General features: G+C 59.0%; 1 protein-coding gene across 3 annotated transcripts; it reads right to left on the bottom strand.

The window, feature by feature from the left end:
- Positions 1 to 1,313: 1,313 nt before the first annotated feature.
- On the bottom strand, positions 1,314 to 24,732 carry PARVG (parvin gamma). Of its 3 annotated transcripts, none has more exons than XM_059187218.1 (13): positions 23,848 to 23,987; positions 22,394 to 22,485; positions 20,349 to 20,413; positions 18,475 to 18,577; positions 17,432 to 17,572; positions 16,388 to 16,503; positions 15,091 to 15,146; positions 12,823 to 12,845; positions 9,549 to 9,607; positions 9,282 to 9,350; positions 7,153 to 7,254; positions 2,006 to 2,078; positions 1,314 to 1,587 (listed from the first exon to the last, which is right to left on the bottom strand). In XM_059187218.1, the coding sequence occupies exons 2-13, from the start codon at positions 22,467 to 22,469 to the stop codon at positions 1,478 to 1,480; spliced, it is 993 nt and encodes a 330-aa protein (XP_059043201.1). In that variant the 5' UTR covers positions 22,470 to 22,485; positions 23,848 to 23,987; the 3' UTR covers positions 1,314 to 1,477. The 3 variants fall into 3 exon arrangements, 2 of the variants coding, with proteins under 2 accessions (XP_059043201.1, XP_059043200.1); XR_009357007.1 differs by lacking the exon at positions 22,394 to 22,485 and adding an exon at positions 2,170 to 2,265 and having other exon boundaries at positions 1,526 to 1,587; positions 23,848 to 24,732; XM_059187217.1 differs by lacking the exon at positions 22,394 to 22,485 and having other exon boundaries at positions 23,848 to 24,424.

The following is a 24,732-nucleotide window of genomic DNA, read 5'->3' as shown; positions in this document are numbered from 1 at the left end:
GCTATGATAAAATACAAATAAAATACTTTTTTTTTTTTTTTTTTTTTTTTTTTTTTTTATCAGACTAGGGGCTTAAGCAACCGACATGTATCTCTTACATTTGTGGAGGCTGGAAGTCCGAGATCGAGGTGTCGGCAGATTCAGGGCTGGTGAGAGCCCTCCTTGTGGCTCATAGACAGCCACTTTCTTGCTGTGTCCTCACGTAGCAGAGGGTGAAAGAAAGCGCTGGCATCTCTTACTTTTCTTATTAGGACGCTGATCCCACCATGGGGGCCCCACCCTCAAGACCTCCTCTAAACCTGATTGCCTGTGAATCAGGAGGGGAAGGGAGCAGGTGGATGAGGGCAGAGAGGAAGGAAGACCACTTGAGACCGTCTTACACTCGGACACCAATTCCAAGGGCTCTTGACGTCACTCCCTGTGGGATGTCTTCCCAAGCCCCACCAGCTGGTCTGGTAGAGATGGCCTGGCCCACACCAGCCCCCTACCACAAAGTCCCTCCCCAAATCCAAAGACGTCAAACTGATAACCCCAGACCTCACGGGCTCTGTCCTCCACAGGGACCCAGAGCTGGGAACGCAGGGGAGACGCCCAGCATCAGGCTCAGGGTGCCCACTTCAGCCCTCCCTGCCAGCCCTGCCCCCTGCCCCCCATGCCTTGTCCTGCCTGGTTCCCCACCAACGTTGGGTACTGGGACAGCCACAGTCAGCCCTCCTCCAGGGACTTACTCTTTGCAAAGGCAGCAAAGCCAAGTCTTTGCAAAGCCAAGTCTTTGCAAAGCCAAGTCTCACCAGAGAGAGAGCAAGCCCCCCCCGCCCCACGGGACAGACTGGGAGACCACAAAGATTTCTCCTTTGGGATATCTGGGCAGGTTTCTCCGCCTGAGGAGGGCCTGAGCCACGGTTCCTCTGGCGAGTAACTGACTTAACTTCCCCAAAAGGCTCCAGAGCTTGGTTTTGGAGCCACGCCCATCAGCCTGAGGGGCAGGCTGGCAGTAGCTGACTGGGCAGGCTGGGGCCTCTGGCCATCCACCTTGACCCCCGAGAGTCCTTTCTGCTGCCAAGATCAGGCCCTGAGCCCGCGGGAAGGTCAGCATCACTGGGCTCTCAGTGGCCCCACAGGTGCCCTCAGAGATGGGAATCGGAGCACCTTCCATGCCTGGCCCCGTGGGAAGGCGAGCTGCCCTGGGTGGGGTGAGTGGGGAGGGGAGCTCGTACCCGTGCGGACGGAACCGTCTCTCCCAGGACACTGCAGGCTCCCCAGATCCCTCCCAGAAATAACACTTGTTAATATAAACTGAGCGAGGCTGGAGGTTGGCTCAAAACTGATCCATGCATGACTGCTGAATCCAGAGATACTCAGAAGGACACAGGAGTGGGGGTGGGGCACAGGCATCGGACAGGGCCGGGCCTCGGGGGCAGAGCCGTCTGGGGCCTTCCCGCTGGTGTGCAGGCAGGCTCCGAAGCAGCTTCTGGGATTAATTCGGGGATCCACGGGGTGCGCTGTCCGTGCTTTCTTTCAGCTTGTGCTTTTGAAACAAGCTATACAGGACCCGCAGCGTGCTTTTGGTGTCCTTGTTCACAATGTCTGTGGGTCGGAGGAGAGTGGGACAGCCGGTCAGGCCTCGGCCGGGGCGAGGAAGGGGGTGACCACCGTCCCACTTTGCCTGGGACCAAAGGGCTTCCTGGGACACGGGACGTCAGAGCTAAACCCGGGGGCAAGCAGGACTGTTGGTCAGGCTAAGCCTGAGTCCCGGGATCCATCCCAGGGCCCTGCCTTCTCCCACCCCGTCCTCCCCTGCCTATGCGGTGCCCCCCACATACATTCCCTCAAGGTCTCATCCACCTGGACAGTCTACCCCAGGTCCCCAGGCCCCCTCCTCTGGGGGGGGTGGAAGCTGTGGGCGCAGCACCCCCCATCGTGGGAACCCCCCGGCCAAGCAAGAGCCCTACCCCGACAGAGGCGTCCCCCGACTCCACAGCTCCCTTGGGCGCCACGCGCTCACCTTTGGGGTCGATGGGGTAGTTGAGCAGACCCTCGTCCTTCAGCAACTCCAGGGCCAGGGTGACGTTGTGCAGCTGTGATAAGACCCCAACAGATGTTAGTCCCAAACCCAGGCCCAGGTCCCCAACTCCCAGGCCCGCCCATCACTCATCGTGTGCCTCATACTTCAAGGAGACATCTCTAGTGGGGAAGGCAGGTATGGAGAGGTCTGGAAGTCAGGGAAGTCTTCCTGGAGGAGGTGATGCCTAGAGGTAAGTCTTGCTGGGTGAGAACACAGGGGAAAGAACACAGGTTCATACTGGCCTCTTCTGATGCAGCCCCGGCACTGTAGGCAACGGAGGCCCCCAGGGAAACAGCTGAGTTCCAGGGGCAAAGCACAGCTGAGGAGAGCATGGCCAAGGGGCTCACCCAAGCTTACAAGATGGAAAGTGGCGGAACCAGGTCTGTCTCACTCCGAAGTCGGAGCTAAATGGGCTGGAGGCTGCAGCAGCCGTCCCCTGTCTAGGCACACATGGGTTCAGGCCCCTGCCTGGTCATGGGGTAACCTCCAGCAAGTCACTTGGCAACCTCCGGGCCTACCTCGCCCACCTGCAAAGTGGAGTCACCACCATCTGCCCTGTGTCCTGATCCGGGGTGCTGGGTGGGGGTCTGGGGGAGCCCAGACAGCCCTAGGCTCAGAGCCCATACTCTGTGAGGGGAATTTTCCCTATTCGTGGCTAGTTTCTCCCTGGTGCCCCAAAGCAATCAAAAAGACCCTGTCCTCTGCCTGGGGGCAATGGTTCATTGCGGGGGCAAAGCTATTGGACCCCAAAGCTATTGGACAGGACCCACCTGTCCTGGAGCGTCTGGGAGGACCCGTGTTTCGAAAACACTTTGTCCACTCACTTAGTTAAAATACATTTACTGAGCATCTATTATGGCTGGCGGTTCAGCAGGGGCCAAACCGGACCCCTCCCCGAGCTCATGGAGTCAATGCCTCCCAACGCTACGAAAACCATCACACTCGCTTCTGGGCATCAAGCCCATGCCCGACCGGAGCCCAGGGAGCCGCCGCAAGCCCGAGATGCCTCAGCACACTCCCTGCCCAGGTGTCCCTTCCCTTCCATGCATGGCTTGAGGTTATAAAAGCAAAACCAGCACCTTGTGCGGAGCTGAGGGAAGGCTGTCATCCAGGAGCGTGCACTCAGATCCTCCCAGGAAGAAATAATTGAATGTGGGCGGAAGCCCACGATTCCCGGGGCCGGTGTTTTGATTTCCGCCGAGCAGACGGTCACCTCCCTCCCTCTGTCCCTCGCTTGTCTTCCCGGAAGGAATGACAGGATCACATAAACACTGGTGGCAAGGCAGGTCTGATAATGAGACATGCAGTCTCGAGGGGCACTCTGCTGAGATAATGATTCCTCGGTGTCCCCCCGGCGGACAGCGTGGCGGTCCCCGCCCCCTTCAGCTAATGACCTCCTCTGCATTTTGATCATTCTCCCCGTGGCTGCGACTGTCCATAGTCCCCGATAAAAATTCATTCTTGGGGTCTGAGCGAAGAGGCTGCTTCTCTCCCCCTGGAGGTAAGTGGCTCAGATTGGGAAGCTGATTCTAAAATCCGTGGCTGGAGTGGGCTCATGGCCCCCAGGGACATCGGGAGTCAGAACGCTTGTCCCTGGCTTGTCACTGGGGTTTGCGAGCCTGCCAAATATTGGGCAGAGGCTTTGAAGTCCCGTGAAGCCCAACCCCTGAGTAACCAAGCAGGGACACCTGTGCTGTTCCGGGTCCTGGTCTGGACCCCTCCCCCAGGCTCCACCATCCTGCCTTCTCCCCCGCCTCTGTGTCACCGTGTTCTGCCTTCTGTCTGTGGGTCCCCTCCACCGCCTAGGCTGGGCTCCGACCCTCTTGGGACCTTCCACTGGCCCGGCTTCAGGCCAACCCCTTCCCAGCTGGAGAGAGGCTCACACTCCTCTGTCGCCCGTGGGGCTCACTCTGACTCCCGAGGACAAAATGGGGAGGGAGCGCTGGCACCAGAGGCTGGCGAGCCCGGGCGCTGGGGCCACGGGGACTCCCGGGCCGACAGGACGAGTGGGAGGTGATGTCATGCCAACTGTGTTGGCTTAGTCGCCTGTGTCTCTGCCATCCCCACAAGGAAACCACGCTGGGCTTGCAGCTGGGCCCAGGACGGTGGCAGGGCGGTCCCACAGCACCAAGCTGGACCACCCCCAGCCGAACCCAGCCGAGCCAGGACCAGCCAAAGCCAGCCCACCCGCAGCTCTGTGGGATGCACGACCGAGGTGTTAGGTGAGCCGCCCGTCGTCCAGGTGGCTTGTCACGCGGCATTTCTGTGGCAGTAGCTGACTGACACGGTCCAGGAGACCCAGGAGACAGTGACCCCAGGAGACAGTGAGTGCTGACCGCTGTCCCCGCTGCCACCACTGGAAACACAAACGCTACACGGCTCCAGGCTCTTGGCTCCACATCCCAGGTCCGAGCTCTGGAGAACCAGAGCCCTGAATCAATCTTCACGTCAAGACCACCTGTGCCTCCTGGGAAGGGAGAGGCCACGCCCACGAAGGATTGCATCTCCAGGGTTCAAGGGCAAGAACAGGGGCCAAGGGTCAGAAGGCCCAGAAGGCCGGTCCCTGTGTCAGGACCGCCAGCGAGTAGCAGCACGGTCCTGAGCAAGTCCCAGAGCCTCTCAGGGCCTCTGCTTTCCCCTCTGTAAAATGGACACGCAACCATGCTCAGCAGGTTGGAACAAAGTAGGAGGCAGGGGAGGCAGAGGAACTGTCTGGGCAGAGACCTGAAGATGTGAGAGGACCAGGCGTGTGAAGGCTGAGAGGGGGAGGCTGAGGCGGGGGAGAAGGCAGGACGGTGGAGCCTGGGGGAGGGGCCCAGACCAGGACCCGGAACAGCACAGGTGTCCCCTCTTGGTTACTCGGCGGTTGGGCTTCACAGGACTTCAAAGCCTCTGCCCAATATTTGGCAGGCTCGCAAACCCCAGTGACAAGCCAGGGACAAGCGTTCTGACTCCCGATGTCCCTGGGGGCCATGAGCCCACTCCAGCCACGGATTTTAGAGTCCGTGGGACACTGACAGACAAGGCTGTGGATGTGTGGGGGAGGGGCCTGGATGACGGGCCCCGGGGTAGAAGGCAGCAAAGCCAGGACAGAGCCTCACACTCCAGAGGCAGGCCACCGGTCTGACCCATCCCCAGGACCTCGGCTCTCACCCTCCCCAGGGACACAGGCAGGACAAAGGGGAGACATCATTTCTTTTCCCACAAACAGCCCATAAGCTGGCTGGGAACTGGCCCTGCCCTGCTCCGTGTTCCTGTTCTGTAGAAAAAGCCACTGCTGTGGAGAACTGAAGGGGTTGCCTCCCAGCGGGCCCGAGGGATCCTGGAGGGGACAGAGCAAAGCAGGCCACCTGGGGTCCAGGCAGGGCGCCTCCCGCCCAGGGCTCCAGCCCAGGGCTCCAGCCCATCTCAGCCACCCCTCCAGCGTCACCTGGTAGGGCTGATGCCCACGAAGACTCCAGGCCGGTCCCCTGAGCAGACCGGGGTCCCCGGGACCACCTGCCCTTGAGGCATCCCCTCCGTGAGCCTCCAGACCCCGTGCGTGTGGTCTGGGGGGTGGCGGGGCAGGGACGGGGAGCCGCGGGGAAGACGGGAAGCCAGAGGGGAAGCCAGAGGGGCAGGCCTGGGCTGGGGGAGCGGGGACTGGATGGAGGCTTCTTGTTCCTCTGCCACACCTACCCCGCCGTGGGGCCACTGACAGGGCACGGGGTGGCCCCTCACCTACAGAATAGTGAGAATCCCCTGCCCTTGCTGGCGGGTCGATGTCGCTTGTGGAAAGGGCCTTCCCGGCAGGGGAACAGCCTGTGTGGAAGCCCGAGGGGGCAGAGCGCCAGGAGCGCGAGCACGGTGGCGCCCCGTGGGATGGCTGGGGAGGCCGGCGGGCGGGAGCGCGGAGCAGGGGAGCAGGAGGCCGCCCGGCGGGGGCTGGGCATGGGGACGCAGGCTCACCTGTGACTGCCACCAGCACCTGTGACTGCCACCAGCACTGCTATCCTCTCCCCCACTTCCCCGGGTCAGGACCCAGCCCCTCCCGCCTGAGCTGCTGCAGCCTTTCCCCAAGCAGCCTGCCAGCCTGCAGGGGCCACATGGGGACTCCGGACTCCTGTGAAGCCAGACCCCTGCCAGGCCCTGGCCCACCCCTGCAGTGGCACAAACCACAGAGGGACGCCACCCTGGGACTTCCATGCTTCTGTCCACACTGAGCCTTTGCTGATGCTGCTCCCTCCCTCTGCAAACCAAACCCTGACCGACAACATGGCAACACCACGCCTTCCTGTGACCCCTTCAGATCACAGCAACCTCTCCTTCCTTCAGGTCCTACACTGACCCACCCATCCCGAACCAACCCTCTTCACCGTGGCCCTGGGGAACCCTACATCACTGGGAGTACAGTGGGGACAGACGGAGGGGCCCTCAAAAACAGGAGCTGTGTGGGGCTGTCTTCGTGGCCCCTATGGCACAGCTTGATGCCAAGAAGGATCTCAAGACATGAAGGATCAGGTGCAGAAGCAGGTGGGGGCTGGATAGGTAGATGGACAGATGGGCACCGCTGACCAGGGGGTAGATGGACAGATGGGCACCGCTGACCAGGGGGTAGATGGACAGATGGGCAGGCAGGGGTATGGATGGGTGAACTGGGTGGATGGGCGAATAGGCAAGTCACTGGATAGGTGTGAGGATGGATGGACGGATGGATGGACGGACGAGTGGACGGATGGACGGATGGATGGACAGATGGATGGACGGATGGACGGATGGATGGACGGACGAGTGGACGGATGGACGGATGGATGGATGGACGGACGGATGGATGGATGGACGGATGGATGGACGGACGGATGGATGGACGGATGGACGGATGAATGGGTGGATAAATGAGTAGATAAATAGGCAGATGCAGGATGGGCAGGCAGGGGAATGGCAGATGAATTGAGTAGATGGGTGGACAGACGGATAGATAAATGAATAACCAAACTTCCCCTTCACCCTTCACTTCACCCGGAAGTGAAAAAGGACATTGGTATCACCCCCTGCGCAAGTCTGTCCGCTTAGGAGTAGACCATCGAGGCAACATCTGGAGAACTTACCATTTCTGCAGGAGAGGCGGGAGTGAGGTAGAACTCCTTCAAGTGCAGGAAGAAGCCCTCCAGCTGTCCGATCAGCAGGAGTAAGAAGACCCCGTCTGCAAACTGCAGGGGAGAGCCTTGGAGGCAGATGGCCTGGGGCGCCTGCTCTGCCTCCCGAAGGCTGTGTAGCACCCCCCTCTGAGTCTCAGCGGCCTTTCTGAGACTTGAGGACGACATCCCCGACCTTGCACTGTGTCATAAACATTGGTGGCAGCAGGTAGCAAGCACTCACGGGCCACCTGGCACAGAGCAGGTGCTCAATAAAAAAAGCTCTTTTTACATTATTGGTGAAATAGCCAAACATCGCTTTTTAAACCACATACTGTTCCGTGAGCTATAAGAACTCAGGAGAAAACAGAGTTGAGTGTAAAATTTCTCCTCCGGGAGAGGCAGGAAACAGCACACGGGCTCGTTTTGCTGGCTTCCACATTCTTATTTCTGCCTGCTCGGTCTGTGCGTTCAGAGATAAAGCTGCCTGCCTGCCGTCGGCGTCACATATTCTAGCATAATCCTACCCGATCTCTTCAAAGACACAAAACACAAGATTGGATATTGGAGGGAAAACCTCCACTTGAAGTCCTTAATAGAATTTCCTCATATTGGGTCTGTTCTGATGTTATTACTTCGGTCTGAAATCTTTTCTGCTGATATTCCCTGATAGCACTCCCGAAATCCCAGGGACTTCAGCTTCTCCCCTTACCCGACCGTCTCTCTATATGGCCCTCCCACATATTATTTTCCAAAAGTCTTTTCTTCACCAAGGGAGAGAGAAAGATGAGAATCAAGTAAAATTGAAACCTATGGGATCGTCCTGTATATACCCACAAAAAAAAACAATAAAACCCCAAATTTATCATCTGTGGTAACACTGGAGGCATATCAGCTTATTTCTCGCTTCCAATTCTATGAGGCTGGTCTCCTTAAATTCCTTTTAAAAGAAGAGGAGCCCCAGGATCAGAGAAATCCAACCCAAAGCCATGCAGATAATATGACGGAGGTGTCCTTAAAGCCCAGGGGGCCACACGTGTCCATCTGGTACCCATCAGGTCCAGAGCCTGGGGTTGCTAGCCCGCCACCTCCCTGCATCCCATCACACACAGACTTCTGTGGCCACCATAGGACATGCTGCTGTGTACAGTCTGTGGTCTCAGCCCCCTGGTCAAACTCCAGGTCCTCTGCTCTGTTGCTGGGCGACCTCACATGAGTTCATCAACATCTCTGTGTCTTAGTGTCCTCATCTATAAAATGGGGGAGTACGAGCTCCCCCCACAGGGACTATCAGGAGGATTCAGGGAGGACCCGGATGTAAAGCGCTTTCTTCTGGGCCTCACACATAGTGAGGGCGTTACTGCTTTCAGATACCTGGGACCCCGTTCCTCGCTGGCTAATACCGGGATGTGTCTGGGAAGCCTGTTAGCTCTGGCTAAGATCGCCGTAAGCCATTTAGCCCACCGGGGAACCAGGCCTGCCTCCACCTGCCTCCCCTATGACCACCACGCCACACAGGCAGAAACCAGGGGGCCCAACGCGTACGCCACATCTACGCCGCCACATCTAAGCCCACGCAGCCAGTGGACGTGGCCAGTGGCCAGCAGGCTCCACTACCCCCCTAAGGCCCTGGGCTGATGACGACGAGCCTCTCCGATCCCCTCTGTGCAGAGGGAACGTTACAGGCACACGGTCTCCTCCTAGAAAGCCACAGCCCCCTGCGCCAGGCTGACTGGGTAAGATTCCAGTCCTGCCCCATGGCGGGACTTGGTGTAAGGCAGCCACGGTGTGCTGGGCAGCTGGGGGGCCGCAGGGGCAGGGCCCTAAGTGCCTCGCATGTGACGCCATGAACAAATGCAGACACACGAGGGGAGCTCCAACCGCAGAGGGAAACTCACAGTCCCTGTTTCACGAGGTCCCCACAGTGTCCCTCCCAGCAACACCCACCCCCCATTGGAGAGAAGGACCCCACGGCTCTGAGAGGCGACACATCCTGGGCCACACAGCAGCAGGCCCCGGCTCCCACGGCCCCACGGGAACTTCTCCCCCACCTGCACCCCACGGCCCTTCCCCCCTGGGGGCCCCCACAGCTGAGTCCCTACCTGGGTGTCCAGGTTCTGCACAGACAGGCCCAGGCGGTCCAGCTTCTGGTTGACGAAGTTCACAATGGCCTACCGGGGGGAGAGCAAGCCCCGAAGCCCAGGGCTCGGGTTTGCCACCTTCCCACTCGGGAGGGCACGGGAAGCCCCCAGCGTGGGGTCCGAAGCACGGGAGAGGAGGGGCACGGGGGCCTTGTTCCTTCCCCGTCACCCCCCCAGGACTCAGGGCGGACGGGCAGGAGGGCGACCCGGAGCTTTGATCTCTTGTACCTCTTTCACCGCGTTCACTTTCTCCGGGGCCAGCTTAAATAATTCATCAAAGACGTCCTCTGCAGGCAGAGCCAATAAGCACCTCATTACAATGCTGTTATCTTCGTGCCAAACAGGGGCCATATTTCCATACACGTTTCTCAGGGTCCCCAGTCCGGAGGGAGCTGTAGTTCTACCTCTGGCTTTTTTTTTTTTTTCTTTTTTTTTAAATTTTATTATTTATGTGACAGAGAGAGACACAGTGAGAGAGGGAACACAAGCAGGGGGCGTGGGAGAGGGAGAAGCAGGCCTCCCGCAGAGCAGAGAGCTCGATGCGGAGCTCGATCCCAAGACCCTGGGACCATGACCCGAGCTGAAGGCAGATGCTCAACTACTGAGCCACCCAGGTGCCCCTACCTCTGGCTGCTTGAATTTAAAAAACGGGCCTGGGTCTGTCTGGGTCAGCGTTCCCCCCTGCATGGCCCAGAGGGAACCGCCTCCCTCTCTAGGCCTTGGTGTCCTACAAGGCGTGGGTGTTATCAGCTACAAGGCAGGGTCGTTTGCAGAGAGGAAATCTGGGGCCACATAACACACTTGGCCCGGTGGCTGGGCACACACAGTAGGGCTTCACGAACGGGCCCCCTTTCTGTCGTGGATGCCTTCTGCTCGGCTGCTACCCTGTCCTCTGGGAAGCTGCCCCACCCCCCTCTTCCTGGTCCCCTGCTCGGCCCACAGGACTGCGGAGCGACCACAGGTGGCTGAGCATGCCCACACGGACACTCGGCCCATAGGTCTCCTCCCCAGCACTTCTGAATTGGCAGAATGAGGACATGGAGCCCTGCATCGTGCAAAGGCCGGCGCCCTCAGCAGCTGAGTCATGCCTGCGAGGCTCGGGAACAAAGGAGGCATCTTGGCAGCTCAGCAGCTCAGGCCCCGTCCTGCCTCTGACGCCTGAGTCCTCAGACGCATGCCCTTTCCCCACAAGCTGGCTTCCTCGTATTTGCAGCCCACACGTCTCCCTGGGGGAGACCCGTCCTCGCCCGGGCTGGCTAGCAGAAATCACCTTCAGGCTCTGCTACTCAGCAGCTGTGCAACCCTGAGCAAGTCACATCACCTCTCTGTGCCTCCGTTCCCTCGTTAGCAAAAGAGGAAAGGCAGCACCAGATAGCGGCACGGCCTTTCAAATGCACCCGCAAGCATGGTGGGAACCTCAGCGGTTCCCTCCAGGCCCCGTGGTCCCTGCTCCAGGGAACCGTGTCCCCAAAGGAGCCACGAGATTAAAGGCAAGTGGGTGCTCGGGTGACAGGAGCCAGAACAGCGTGAGTGTGCTGGAAGGGTGCTGAGGGGCTCCCGCTCGGTGTCCCTGCCCCTCACTGCGCGACCCGCCACACACACACACACACACACACACACACACACACACCAGCCTCCCTGCACCTCCCCTCTCCTTCCCTCCCCGACGCATCGTCCCTCAGCCTGTTCCCAGAAGCCCCTCACGGGCCATTATTTCCGCCTCTGCAGGTGGGCTGCCCCTCATGGAACCCCCGGCCCAGACAGCCGAGTGTCCTAAGTGGGGAGGGCTTAGGAAGGAAGATCGTGTTAGGAAGCAGGGATGACGGACGGACTGGCGGGCAGTGGGTAGATGGATGGACAGTTGGACGATGGGCGGACGGGTGGGGGGTGGTGAGCGGATGGATGGGTAGATGGATAGACTGGTGAGTGGACGGACAGAGGAGCAGCCGACCCGGCCAACTGACTGCAGAATGAAGGAATGAGGGGCGCCTGGGTGACTCCGTTGGTTAAGCAGCGGCCTTCAGCTCAGGTCAGGACCTCAGGGTCCTGGGATCCAGCTCCGCGTCAGGCTCTCTGCTCAGCGGGGAGCCTGCTTCTCCCTCTGCCTGCTGCTCCCCCTGCTTGTGCTCACTCTCGCTTTCTCTGACAAATAAATAAATAAAATCTTTTTAGAAAAGGATTTTTTGGCTATAGATGGTACAATGTCAGTATAAAAAAGAGGGCGCCTGGGTGGCTCAGTGGGTTAAGGCCCTGTCTTTGGTTCAGGTCACGATCTCAGGGTCCTGGGTTCAAGTCCCACATCGGGCTCTCTGCTCAGCGAGGAGCCTGCTTCCCCACCCCCCTGCTTGCCTCTCTGCCTACTTGTGATCTCTTTCTCTGTGTCAAATAAATAAATAAAATCTTTTTAAAATTAAAAAAAAAACACCATACTGATTAAAACATATGAAACAAATAAAAAATCCACGAGTTCTGGGGAAGCAGGGTGTCTCAGTGAGTTAAGCATCTGACTCTTGATTTTGACTCAGGTCATGATCTCAGGGTCATGAACTCAGGGTCATAATCTCAGGCTTATGAGATTGAGCCCCATACTGGACTCTGCACTGGGTACAGAACCTGCTTAAGATTCTCTCTCCTCGGGGCGCCTGAGTGGCTCAGTGGGTTACAGCCTCTGCCTTCGGCTCAGGTCATGATCCCAGGGTCCTGGGATCGAGCCCCACATCAGGCTCTCTGCTCAGTGGGGAGCCTGCTTCCTCCTCTCTCTCTGCCTGCCTCTCTGCCTGCTTGTGATCTCTGTCTGTCAAATAAATAAATAAAATCTTAAAAAAAAAAAAAAAAAGATTCTCTCTCCTCACTCTCTCTCTCAAAAAAAAAAAAAGTAAAAAAAGAAAAAAAAAATCCACAAGTTCACATCAGTACCAAAAAAAAAAAAAAACAGAGAAAAGAAAATTCAAAGAAACAATTATTTTAAAAAATGATTAAAAGCAAGAAGGAATGGCCGGACCAATGCTGCTATGGATGGGTGAAGAGGTCTGTCACAAAAGCAGCAGCCACGGTCCCAGACCAGCCACGATGAGGCCCCCACAGCGTGCTAAACGCATTCACAGATTCTTTCAACCCTCATCACCAGCCCAAGAGGCGGGAGCTGTCCTTAATCCCACTTCACAGATGAGAAGTTGAGGCACAGGCAGGCTAAGACCCTCGCCCAGGTTCACACAGCTTCTGAGAGGAAGCCTCAGAAACCAGGCCCTCCGGTGTAACAGCCCCACCTCAGACTGCTGGGATTCTAAATCCCCCCCCACGAGCGATATCAGGAGGGGAAAAAGCCAGATCCATGGACAGATTGACAGACAGGAGGAGGGACAAATGGACCAGAAGAATCCTCGAGGTACACACAGAGGGGTGCAAAGGGGTGAGAACGCCCCGCAAAGCACGCCTTGTCGCCGCATCTGCGTTCGCACGCACCCGAGAGCAAAAGATCTCCTTCAGCTACCATTGTACTCACTTGCAGGTTGGTCCTGGTCTGTGCTAAAGGGAGATTGTGGGGGGAGAAAGGCAAAGAAATGGTTAAAAAAAAAATACCGTCTTCAGACCTAGTGTTTCTTCCTATGACCAGACTTGGCACGGGGAGAGCAGACTACAAAGCTGGCAGGCTCCGCCTTCCCCGGCAGCTTCCTAGGCGGGCAGGGAGGGCCCTGGTGCACAGCAAACGGCCGGAAGGGGGCCTGCACCTTCCCTGGAGGTTTCCACACCGAGCGAGGTCTGGGTTTTGTCATTTCTGTGGTTGTCATTTTAGTTGGGGCGGGAGGCATTACACGTGCAACCAGACACACAAATTGTAAGTCGATTGCAGGTGCGTTTTTACATATCCCCTGTGGGACCAGCACCCAGGTGCGATACAGACCCTTCCTAGCAGCCCCCCGTGCTCTGCCCCCTCACACCAGGATTACCGCTGCTCCGGCCCCTCCCACCGTGCATGCATCTGGCCTGTTCTGGGAGTCCGTGTCCGTGAAATCACCAGGACACCCTCGTCTGGGTCTGGCTTCTTTCACGCTGTGTTTCTTGTTTTGAACAGTTTTCCTTTGTCTTTGGTTCGATTTTCCAGCCCCGCCCTTTAGAAGCAACGTTCTGGGCCCAAAGCAGGCCCAGTGGTCCCCGGCGGGGAGCCAACTGCCGCCCACCCCGTGCCTGTGCCCCCAGGAGGAGACTGGGCCGTGCAGGGCAGAGGAGGCAGCCTCAAGTGAAGACCCAGAGCTCATCAGCATGAACCGGGGTGCGGGAGGGAGAGACGCCCCCATGCGCCCGAGACGCCAGGGGAGCCGTCACAGAGTTCCGAGCTCACAAAGGTGTGGAGAAAGAGGACTGTAGGGCCACAGGTGGGGCAGGAATGTGGTATCACAAACAGACGACACCTTCCCGCTCAAGCCCCTGAAGCTCTGGCTTTGGAGAGGGAGCCGGGTCACCGCCACCAAGCAGCGGAGTGACTGGGAGGTCACTAGCCTCACTGGGTCAGAGGGCAGCCCTGGGGAAGGTTAAATGGGCCTGTGTGTGCACCAGACCCCCTGGCCCGAGGGGCCTCCTCCTGACCTTCGCCCTGCTCAGCACACAAGTTTGGGTCAGAGCAGACCCTGGCCATCAACTTGCTGTTGGTTTCAGTACCTCCCACTCCCCATGGGAGCCACAGAATGGGGGGACCCCAGGCTTGGAGGGAGTCCACGTTGGGGAAGGCCCCCTTGCACACATGGCCTGTAGCCTTCACAAGTGAGCTGCATTCCTTCGGGCTGCTCGGGTCACCACAGTCTTAATGGCTGGAGGAGGTCCCTGAGTTTTTTTCAAAGGAGCTGAGGCTCAACACAGTGGGAGGTGACTTGTTGGAGGTCACAGAGCTCATATCCCACCGAGGGGGAGCCGAGCCCAGGTCGGGCTGCGTGCCAAACCTGTGAGCTACAAAGAACTGACTCCCCTAGTCAGGCTCTGCGAGGGTCAAACGGGTCCCGGGATCTACACAGCCCACCCTGCCCATAGCGGGCACTCAGCAAATGTCAGGCCCGCTCTCATTCCGAGGCCCACTCTCAGACCGCCCCAGAAAGACCTGGCCAGCCCGGCCTGGGAGACCCCTTACCTCCAGGAGGGCAGAGGGCAGGGCTCACTGGCAGAGCATCCTGCTCACCCAGACAGACGGAAGGTAAACAGGTGGACAGCTGGCTGACACGGACACCCAAGGAGGGAGCCTCCAACCCCGCACACAGTAGGTGCTCAGTAAATGCTGGTGGTATGAGGGAGTGCTTGGTGCGTTTGTCTCCGGGCACTGGGAGGCCAGAGGGGGTCGGACCCCTGCTATGATGCTGTGGCATCTCCCTCACCCATATCCAGCACGTGTGCACCAGGCGAGGGGGAACCAACATGGCATCGGGGTCCTCCGCCCCCAGTTCTGCTCTCCTCCTGGCCTGCAACAGCTATGATGTGACCTCAGGACCGGGAGCCACGGCCCCTTTTCTAAGCTCAACTGCCTGTTTTGTAGGGTTGTGCAGAGGACGAAATGAGCCGGCAGGGTGGGCGTGCCTACAGCCCATAAGAGAGGCCCAGAGAGATGCAAGGGCGCCCAGCAGGGCTGAGGGTCAGCAAGGCCCTCTGGGGGCTGAGACAAAGCTAGAGAGGTGTGAGGGCCCCTCCCACAAAGGTCAGGTAGATCAGACGCCGGCCCCAGGCCCCACAGCCCATTCCCAAAAAAACATAACCTGGTCTCTGCTGTGGGCCCCCGATCTTCTCTCACCTGCAGTCAGTGAGCTGTTCCACTGACTTCTCTGACTTCAGACCACTTTTGGTGCTCTAAGAAAAAAAAAGGGGAAGAAATTGAGTAATCCCAGAAAACTCAGGGACCCACTCCAGCCATGAAGACTGTAGTGGCCCGAGCGGCCCCAAGGAATCCAGCTCACTCTACCTCATCCCCTCCTCAGGGTGGTTCCTGGAAGCTCTCATGACTGTGGCCTGGCTCATTTGTCTTTCTTTCTTAAAAGCCTTGAATCCCATGAGGATGAAAACAATGTCTGTCTTGTTCCCTGGGTATCCCCAGAGTCTCACCCAGTGCCTGGCTCATAGGGAGTCAATGAACATGAGTTGATATGAATAATGATTGAGTGATCCCAGGTGGATGGGTGAATGGACAGATGGATGGATGGATGGATGGATGGATGGATGGATGGATGGACAGATGGACGGACGGGTAGGTGGATGGTGGGTGGATGGATGGATAGATAGACAGATGGACGGACGGGTAGGTGGATGGTGGATGGATGGATGGATGGATAGACAGATGGACGGACGGGTAGGTGGATGGTGGATGGATGGATGGATGGATGGATAGACAGATGGATGGACGGGTAGGTGGATGGTGGATGGATGGTTGGGTAGAAGTGTGGGTAGACGGGTGGGTGCGTGGGTCAATGAATGAGTGAATAAGAAAGGGAAGGAGTAAAGGAATAGAGTCCCTCTGATTTATCTAAGAAATACAAAGACCACTGCTCACCAGGTACTCAGAGATTGGGGCAGGGAGTGTGGGGCTCAAAGTCTGCCTGAGGGAGAAGCCGTGGTTCTGGGGACATGAACCTCAGCACCAGTTGTGAGTGGGCTCGAGCGAGGGGGCCCCGTGGGTGGAGAAACCCGAGAAGGTTCCCTTGCCCAGTCACAGCCCTCCATAGTGACCAAGGGACAACACTGTCGTGATGTAGGCCAAGGCTGTGAAGCCTCCCGAAAGGCCATGAGCAGATGACCACTTACGGTCCACGTGACAAGGCTGCCATCAACCAGGAGTTTCCTAACAGCCCCAGGCAGACGCTATCTGCTGAGCTAAGTGGGACCAGCCGGCCCGCAGACCCACTTACAGGCCTCCCGGACTTGACGTTCCCACCCACAGCTCCAGCCCAGCCCCCACGGCGGTCCTGGAGGGATGTGATCTCTCTCAAGGGAGGGTCAGGCCCCTCCCATGCCGCACCCCCCAATACAGGGTACGGGGATATGGATCCAAAATGCTCAGCCTACACACAGTGGTCCCCCAGGGCCCAGCCTCGTACCTCCATGGTGATCACATCCACCTGGACGTTGGTCGGGAGGCGCAGGTCAGGCTGGAAATGCTTGGCCAAGGCCACGAGCAGATGCAAGGTGGCCAGCAGGTCCTTGCTGAAGATGGCTGGGAGGCGAGGGGACACAGATCAGAACCGAGGAGTCGCCAAAGCTGGGGCTGTCTCCTTGCGGTCACAACCACCCTCTGAAGACCAAGGAGCTCTGTCTGTGTCCAGCCTTCTGGAAGGCAGAGGTGTGGAGACATTCATTCTGAACCCAAAGCAGCCTGCCCTGCGGATGCGGCCCCTGGGCACGAGGCACTGTGCAGACGGGGCTTCGGACCCAGTCCCTGCCGACAGTTGTGAGCAACTTGATGCCCTCCAGTGGGGCCCTCACTGGAGGAATTGCTGGATTCTGGTGAGCCTGACATAACTCAGGGCTGACATTATGCACATCGGTCACTGAAAGTGAGTCTTTAAGCACCATGGTCAAGGCAATGGAATGAGACCCAACCAAAACTGGGCTTGAAAACAGCTCCATCATCACCACCAGCCCTGGAGAAGGTACCAAACCCCTTTTAGCCTCAGTGTTCTCATCTGGAAAATGGGAGGGATGTGGCGCTCTGAATGGCAGGAACATCGTACGGAACCGCCCGCAGGCTGGGGGAGGGGGTCTGGGTGCTGGGCTCATGCTCATTCTCACAAGCCAGCCCTGCAGGTATGACTTAAATCAGCTAATGAAAGAGACTGGTAACACCCATCGGACAAGGGAAGTGGGGCTTGTGGTGCTGGGACTCAAACGGGAGCTGCATCGCTGACTGCGTTGTCGCCGCTCAACAGAGCGCTCGGTTGCAGCCACGCCACCGCGCTCCGGGGTGCAGAGGGCCGTCCGCTCCCAGCAGGTGCACAACTGCGCCCAGGAGGCCATGCTTCTGCTTCTTCCAAGCCCCCGGGGTGTCCCCATAACAGAGGCAGGTGTGCACGCACGCCGGGGCAACAGAGGCCACTGGTGCAAAGGGACCCGGGTGCCCCCGGCCCAGCCGAGGCCCCACTTACCTTCCACAGTCCACTTGAGCTGCCTTTCCTCCGCCTGCAGACTGCGGCTGATGGCCTCCAGCACCACCTCCAGCTTGCGCCTCTGGCTCGGGGCGGTCAGAGCCATCTCCTCCACCTCCAGCTTGACCCCGGTCAGCATCTCTATGGGCAGGAGAGAGCAGGAGAGCCAGGGAAGGCGTCAGGAGAGAGGTGGAGGGCAGCAGCAGAAGGAAGAGGGGGAGGACGGTGGGGGAAGAAGAGAAGGCACTGGGGGTCCCCCCCGCACCATTAGCTGTGTGACCTGCACAAGTCCATACGCTCTGAGCTGCCCTCCCCTGGCCCTTCCCCTTGACTACCTGGACCCCACTCCCTTAGCCCTCTGTACGGCTCTGTGCACCTCCTTTCTACAAGGCAGTGTGACCTTGACCCCTAGGCTCAGATCCTGACTCCCCCGCCTTCTTCACTCTGAGACCTTGAACAAGTGACTAAGCCTCTGTTTCCTCGTCTGCAAACTGGGGACACTAACAGGATAGGGTTTTCTCTGAGGATTAACCACACTTGCTCCATGGCAGGGGAAGGGGCTGGTGGGAGCATTGAGTAGCCAACTACACAGGGCTTCATGACCAACCAGTGCTGAGCCAGGCCCCAGGCTGGCGGAGGATCAGAATCAGGCCCACCCCTGCCCTCTGGGACCTCACAGCTTTGTGTAGAAGGAAGGTGTGAGGACCAAACCTGACACCTCAGCAGCAGTGGGGAGGGTAATCGGGGGCAGGGTTGGGGGTCTGCGCCCTGGGGAGCACTAGGCATTTCCAGATGGAGACACCTCCTCCCCGGGTGGGGGCCCAATGCACCTCTACTCGCCCGGGGCATCTCACTGCTGACCTGCCTTCTTTGGCAGCAGGTACAGCCCAAGACCGGGGACCTGGGTTCTTTTGTTAACCCCAGGAGCCCAAAAACAGCAGGCACTCCACACATGACGTTCAGTGGGTGAGAAGCCCACCCACAAGGGCCTGGGCGGGCCAGGATGGGGGGCTGGGGCCCCAGCCCTGAGGGCTGGCACTTACGGAAAAGGTGGTGCAGGATGAGCCCATCAAATATGTCTTCCTCCAAGCTACGGACCACAATGTGCTCGGGGAGGAGCTTGGTGTTGATCCACTCCATCAGCACCTGCAGACCCCAACAGGACAGCTGACCTGGGACCGGTCCTCACCTGGTCCCCCACCTGGCTCGGGTCCAACCTCAGCCTGGAATGCCCTCCTCCCTCCTACCAACTCCTACCCATCCTTCAAGGCCAGGTCAAACATCACCTCCTCTGGGAAGCCCTCCCTGCTCTCCCAGGCTGAGTGAGGGGACTACTCTGGGCTCCCAGGGACCAGGGAACGGTGGGGTTGTCTTTTGTCCTGTGCAAGGTGTCCGTGCCGGGAAGCTACTGGGTACCTGTACCTGGGGAGGTGGCTGTGGGACCGGATAGTTGGGAAGAGCTCTGAAAGCCCCTGATAGAAAAAGCCTAAACTGCCTTGAAAAGGCTGTGGGTAGAAATCTGGAGAGGAAGCAGGCAGTTCTGGTGAGAGCTCAGAAGGAGAGGAGACACAATACTGGGAACACAGAGGAGGCCACGTGACAAGAGAGGCCAAGAGTGGAGTGGCACATCTACACACCAAGGGACACCAAGGGTTGTCACAGACCTCTGATGGCAAGGGATAGGTTTCCCCTGAGAACCTCCAGGAGGAACCCCCTGCCCACCCCTTTGATTGGGACTTCTGGCCTCCAGGCTGGGAGACCAACAACCCCTTGTTTGAAGCCACGTGGTTTCTGATACTTAGTGGTGGCAGCCCCAGGACACCGGCACGGGGGCTGTGGGTGGCCCACCCTATCCCCTGACTTCCAGCTAGGGGGCACCCCCTGTTCCCCTCTGTGGCTATGCCCAGGCTCTACCCTATCCTGCCTGGGCTCAAGAGGCCAGAAGGGCAGGAAGCAAAGCCCTGTGCCTTTAAGGGAGCAGCACCAGCTACTCTAGAGTTGGTGAGGAAACCTCCAAGCTCCTCCACCTCCGCACCTGTTCCCAGAGGGGCCCCGCGGGCTTCAGCTCCCACAGTGGCCACCCCTGCCCCTATGGTCCCTCCCTCCCCATCTCCTTTCCCCACTTGCTTTCCTTGTCTCCTGCTCTTAACCTCCCAACTCACTACTTGCACCCAAACCCTGGTCTCAGGATCAGCTCTTGGAGGGGCCCAAATTAAGACGTGTCAGCGCCCTGTCTGGTTTTCCAGAGGGATCGTGCTGGTCCTACCCTGGGTCCCAGTGCCTGATGGTGGGAAAGGTGGGATGGAGGGAGCGAGGGGACAGGGATGGGGATTGGCCACAATCTGGGGGTGAGAGGTGGTACAGGCCAGGAGGCCTCCCTGGAGGAGGCAACAGAAAGGCCATGTGGAGACTGGAGGAAAACGGAGAGCTGAGCTTGCCTATGCTCAGCTGGTCCAGCAGCCATAGCAGGAGACTCCGAGTCAAGGAGAGACAGGCAGACGCGGGTGACCCACACCCGTTTCTGCCCATTTTGCCAGCTCTCCGTGGCCTCGGACAGGTGGAAGGGCACAAGGTTTTGAGCCTGGGTCACATTCCAGCTCTGGTCGGCCACTGGCCAGCCGTGTGTCCCCACAGGTCAGGGGACCCCTCTGAGCCTCACTATCCCCTCCACGGGATACAAAACAGCAGGTCCCTTTTGACCGTTGTGGGGCTTATGGGGATCGTCTAGGTGAAGGCAGACTGTCGGTGCTCCATGAATGTTCTTTCGTGCAGTCGGTCATTCAGCAGATCTTCTGGGGACCTGCGGGATCCCCACCGGCTGGCCTGAGGCCAAACAGGGCAGGGGTGGCCCACTGTCCCCACCCCAAGAATACAAAATACCACCTCCGAGGAGAGAGACCACAGGAATCTGCCGTACCTTTTGCAGTTCCTCAAATTTGGGATCCTGCCGGGAAGTGGGGGGCAGGTATTTCCTCTTTTCTCCTGGAAGCAGAGGAGAGCGTGACACCCGTGTGGGGACCCTACAGGGGGCCGGGCAGCTCTCTCCCTGCAGGTCACCTGAGGCAGGCACCTTGACACGAGGCAAATTTGGTTCTCTTGCTTCACGCGTACACACACCCATGCACACACACGCGCACACACCCATGTACACGTGCACATGCACACACCAATGCACATGTGCACATACGCACCCATGCACATGCGCACGCACACACCCATGCACGTGCACACGCACACACCCATGCACGCACACGTACACACCCATGCGCACACACACCCTGAGCACCAAAGGTCCAGAGTAACTTGGATTCCCCAGATACGCCTCCCCTCGCCACGCCCCTTCCTTAGCCCACCTGCCCCCGCCACACCCCAAACGCCCTTCCCACTCATTTCCCTCCTGAGTACCCGCTCATCCTCGGGCATAATATTTATATTTTGGGGACATACTTAGCCTGAAAAACTATTCCTTGTTTGAAATTCAAATTTAACTCGGCCTCCTGTGTTTTATCTGGCAATTCTACCCACTCCCTTAAGAAGACACGGGGCTCACGCAAGCCCAGGGGCCGGGCACCGAGGGGCCGAGGCGGACTCCGATTGCGTCTGGTCTGGCTCCCTGGTGTGGGCAGGACACCGAGGCCGCCCCGGCTGACCCTCCGAGCCCCGGGACCCTGGCCAGCAGCTTCTTGACATTTTGGACTCATGGGACCCACACACATCAGGGCCAAGAGTAAACTGTAAGATCATCTAGTCTCAGAGAACATGGGGGAAACTGAGTCACCATGTGGGGAACGGCCTTATCCAAATTCACAAAATGAAACGCCTCCGTCTTCATAGGACGCAGCTGAAGACTTTTCCTAGACATTCTGGAAACCTTCAAGGACTACCCAGCCCCGTGTCTCCTGACAAGAAGGAGGGAGACCTAACCCGCTGGGCACCGGCAGGCTCTGGACCCATGCCTGGGGAGTGGGTGGCTGGACGGCTCTGGTGGTGTCCCCCTACCCCTTCCCGGAGCAGGTTTCCTGCCGCTCTGGATCATCCCACGTTCCAGCTCTGCCTACTAGTGCTTCAAGTATTTCTAAATCAACCGTAAAACAAAAAACAAATATTTTTTTCAAATCACTAAGGCCTACTGCTAACAGCAGTTTTTCTCCTGACGCTTTCCAGCCTCAAACCCTCTACAAACAGAAAGCCCTGGACAGCTGGACAGCACAGGACGTCAGCCCTCGACACTGGCCACCCCCAGGGTCTCTCCACAGCCCCGCCTATCTCGAAAGGCTGTCTTCAGAGCACCTAGATCAAGTCATGATCTGCTCTTTGAATCATTTCACTCTTTCTCTCCGTCCTCATACTTATGTTTGAAAGGTGACATAAATTCTAGAAAGTTCGCCTGAAGCCCCTGCTGAGCGGGACCTTTTGGAATAGCTTCCTATGTTGCTTCTTTCCTGTGACAGGGTGAGGACGGCCTGGGGCACCTGACCTGTCCTTTCCGACTGTTCCCTCCGGCCACCCCCTTCACAAAGGGACCGGCATGTGAAGGAAGCAGATCAGCAAGCGCCCATCCCACGAGGCATCCGGTGTCCACTGGCCACTACAGTAACAGACATCTGCTACCTGCCACCTTCCTTTCTGGGCCTCAGTTTCCTCGTGGACGCCAAGGAGGCAGAAGCACCCACCCTCAGAGCAACCAATGAGCCGTCTCTGGGACTAAAGACACAGCCGCTGCTGGAATCCCTCTTCAACGTCACCACTGACATCGAGACGTGTGGTTATGAGAACACAGGGACGCCTGCCGAAGTTTCTAGAAGCAGGGGCAGGGGGCTGTCAATGATGAAGCAGATGCATCGGCAGGAGCCCAACAGAACCGGGTGCTCAGATGACGACTTGGAAAGCAAGGCAGCGCCCAGAGCTGCCTGTTTGGGTCCCCACCCTGGCCGGCCCCCCAGCCCCACGTGGGCATGGCACCTTGGGAGAGCTCCTCCTCCACCGGCGGGCCCGTCACCTTGGGGAGCTGCAGCAGGTTGTAGGACTCTGACTCCATTTGCCCCTTGCTGGCCCTGGGGGTGCGGGGGATAGAGGGCATCAGGTCCGAGGAGCCCCACACTCCTTCTGTGGGTCATTTCTTCCCGACCCCGAGGCACAGGGAGAGAGGGTGGGGGCTGCCTAGGCAAGGGGACAGGTCCCCCCATGAGAAGTAGGCATGGGACCAATTCTTCCGGGTCCCTGAGCCTGAGGCAGGGGGCACAGCGTGAATGAGCAGACTAAGCTCGCCTGCCAGTGTCACCCGACTCCTGTGCCGTCTGCGTAGGCCTGGCTTGCAGAGGGCGGCCTGGCCCTGCCCGCCCAGGCCTCTCTGTGGTTTGGGGGGTCTCATGGCTCCCACCAGCATGGGGGGCCCACATTCACAGGTCGGGCACTGCCCCCCTCTGCGTGTTCATTAAAGGCAGGGGTCCGGGCTCACCCCCTGCAGGCTGGGGCCGGTCCAGAAGCCGCCCCGACCTCCTTCCTGTTCCCCGGGGCTCACTTCCTCTCCTGCGCAGCCCACGGCATCTCCCCGCCCTTTAGCCCCTGCGTTCTCCCCAGCGTTTCTGGTCCCGAACAGACACTGGGGCCAGGGTGTCCGCCATCAGAATGGTGGCCAGACGCAGCCCCCGCGGAGGCTCCCAAAGATGGGGACCTTCACAGGGGCTACAGCCTCCCCATCCCCCGAGCGGCCAGCCCAGGGACCAGGCCCCTGCTGGTTCCATCCTGCCCTGAGTCAAGGACGGGGGAGAACGCCGCCGTGGGCCAGCCCTACCCCTCACCTCCCCAGCCTCCATCTGGACAGGACTCGTCTGAAGGACAAATTTTCCTCTCCCAGAGAAGAGGAAAGAGCCTTGCCTGGGGGTTCGGTGGCCCAGGTTCCAGGCTGGTTCTCGTTGTGTGACTTTGCACAAATCTCCCCCCTTTCTGGTCCTAAAAGTCTTTATAAGATAGGGCCGAGCTCCCCGAAGGCCGGCAGTGGAGTAGGCGCAGAGCTGGGATGGCCTCAAGCCATTTCCGGCCCCGGGCAGCCCCTCCCTGCACCGGGCCTCAGTTCCTTCGTCTGAAGCCAGGAGGCCTCTCTTGCCCGCATGCCGGGTGGGGCTCAGGGGAGGCGGCAGTGGGAAGCGAGGTCGCCGGCCTGGCCACACCAGGGGATGGTACCCGTCTGCCCGTCCGGCCCCAGGAAGGAAGAACGGCCACTGCTAAGCCTGGGGCTGGAGGGACCCAGCCTGACACCCTCCCTGTGCGGCCTCGGCTGAGGCTGTGCGCTCTGGGGTTGTTTCCACAAGCCCCCAGGAGGCCTCCCTCGCAGAGCCCTGGCTCGCAGGCATTACAGAGAAGCAGAAAGCCCTGAGCGGAGGGCTCCCACGAGCTCAGATGCCAGGACCACTCACCTGGCAGCCTCTTCCACACCAGGAGGTGAAGGTCTCGGAGCTCGTGATCACCGGCTTCCCAGTAAAAGCTAAGTCCCAGCCGTGGAGGGCTGGAGGGGCCGGGGGAAAGCAGGGGCCACGCGCGCGGTTCACTTCCTCCAGGCCTGTGGCTTCCGCTGGGCCTGCCCGGCGGTGTCGGCACAGAGCTTCCTCCTCGCTGGGCCGCAGGGCCTGCTGCCTCCACGGCCCCACCGGAAAGCCCCGTCCCCGGATCCCCGAACGCCCAGCCACACCTGCCGGCCTTCAGATGCCTCGCAGCCAGCTCAGATCTGCGATTTCTTCCCTCTCTCCCTCTCCCCTCCCCAGCACCCGACCCGAGCCAGTCCCTCCTGGCCTCTCCATCTCCGGGCCAGCGCCAGCCGGCAGCTGAGGCCACAGACCACACATCCCAGCCACCAGCGAACCCTGAGCCCTGCCTCGGCCCATCCCGCCACCCCCACCCCAGCCAGCCCCTCTCCCGCACTTTCTCCGGCCTGCACCACATAGAAGCCTCCTTGCTCAACTCCCACAGCCAGTCCCTCATGCCCCAACCACTGCCTGGGATGCTCACGTCCCAGACCCCTCACCAATGGCATCCCATTATTCTTAACATGAAATCTCCGCACAGCCCAGCACGTGTCCTGACGGACCTGCCGGCTAGATCACTCCCATCTCTAAAGCTCCCAGCCATACTGGCCACCTTTCTGTTTCCGAAACGCCTTGCTGTCTCCTCTGCCTAGAAGCCCCGACCCCAGCTTTTAAAGGGGCTACGTCCTCTTCCTTATTATCACCATAAATGCCTCCTCCTTCAGGAAGCCTTCCCAAACTGCCTCATTGAAAAGAGGACATCTGTAGGATTCTTTACCA

This window comes from Mustela lutreola, chromosome 8 (genome assembly GCF_030435805.1).
Source record: "Mustela lutreola isolate mMusLut2 chromosome 8, mMusLut2.pri, whole genome shotgun sequence".
Lineage (NCBI taxonomy): Eukaryota > Metazoa > Chordata > Mammalia > Carnivora > Mustelidae > Mustela > Mustela lutreola.
This window is presented reverse-complemented; position numbering and strand designations above follow the sequence as displayed.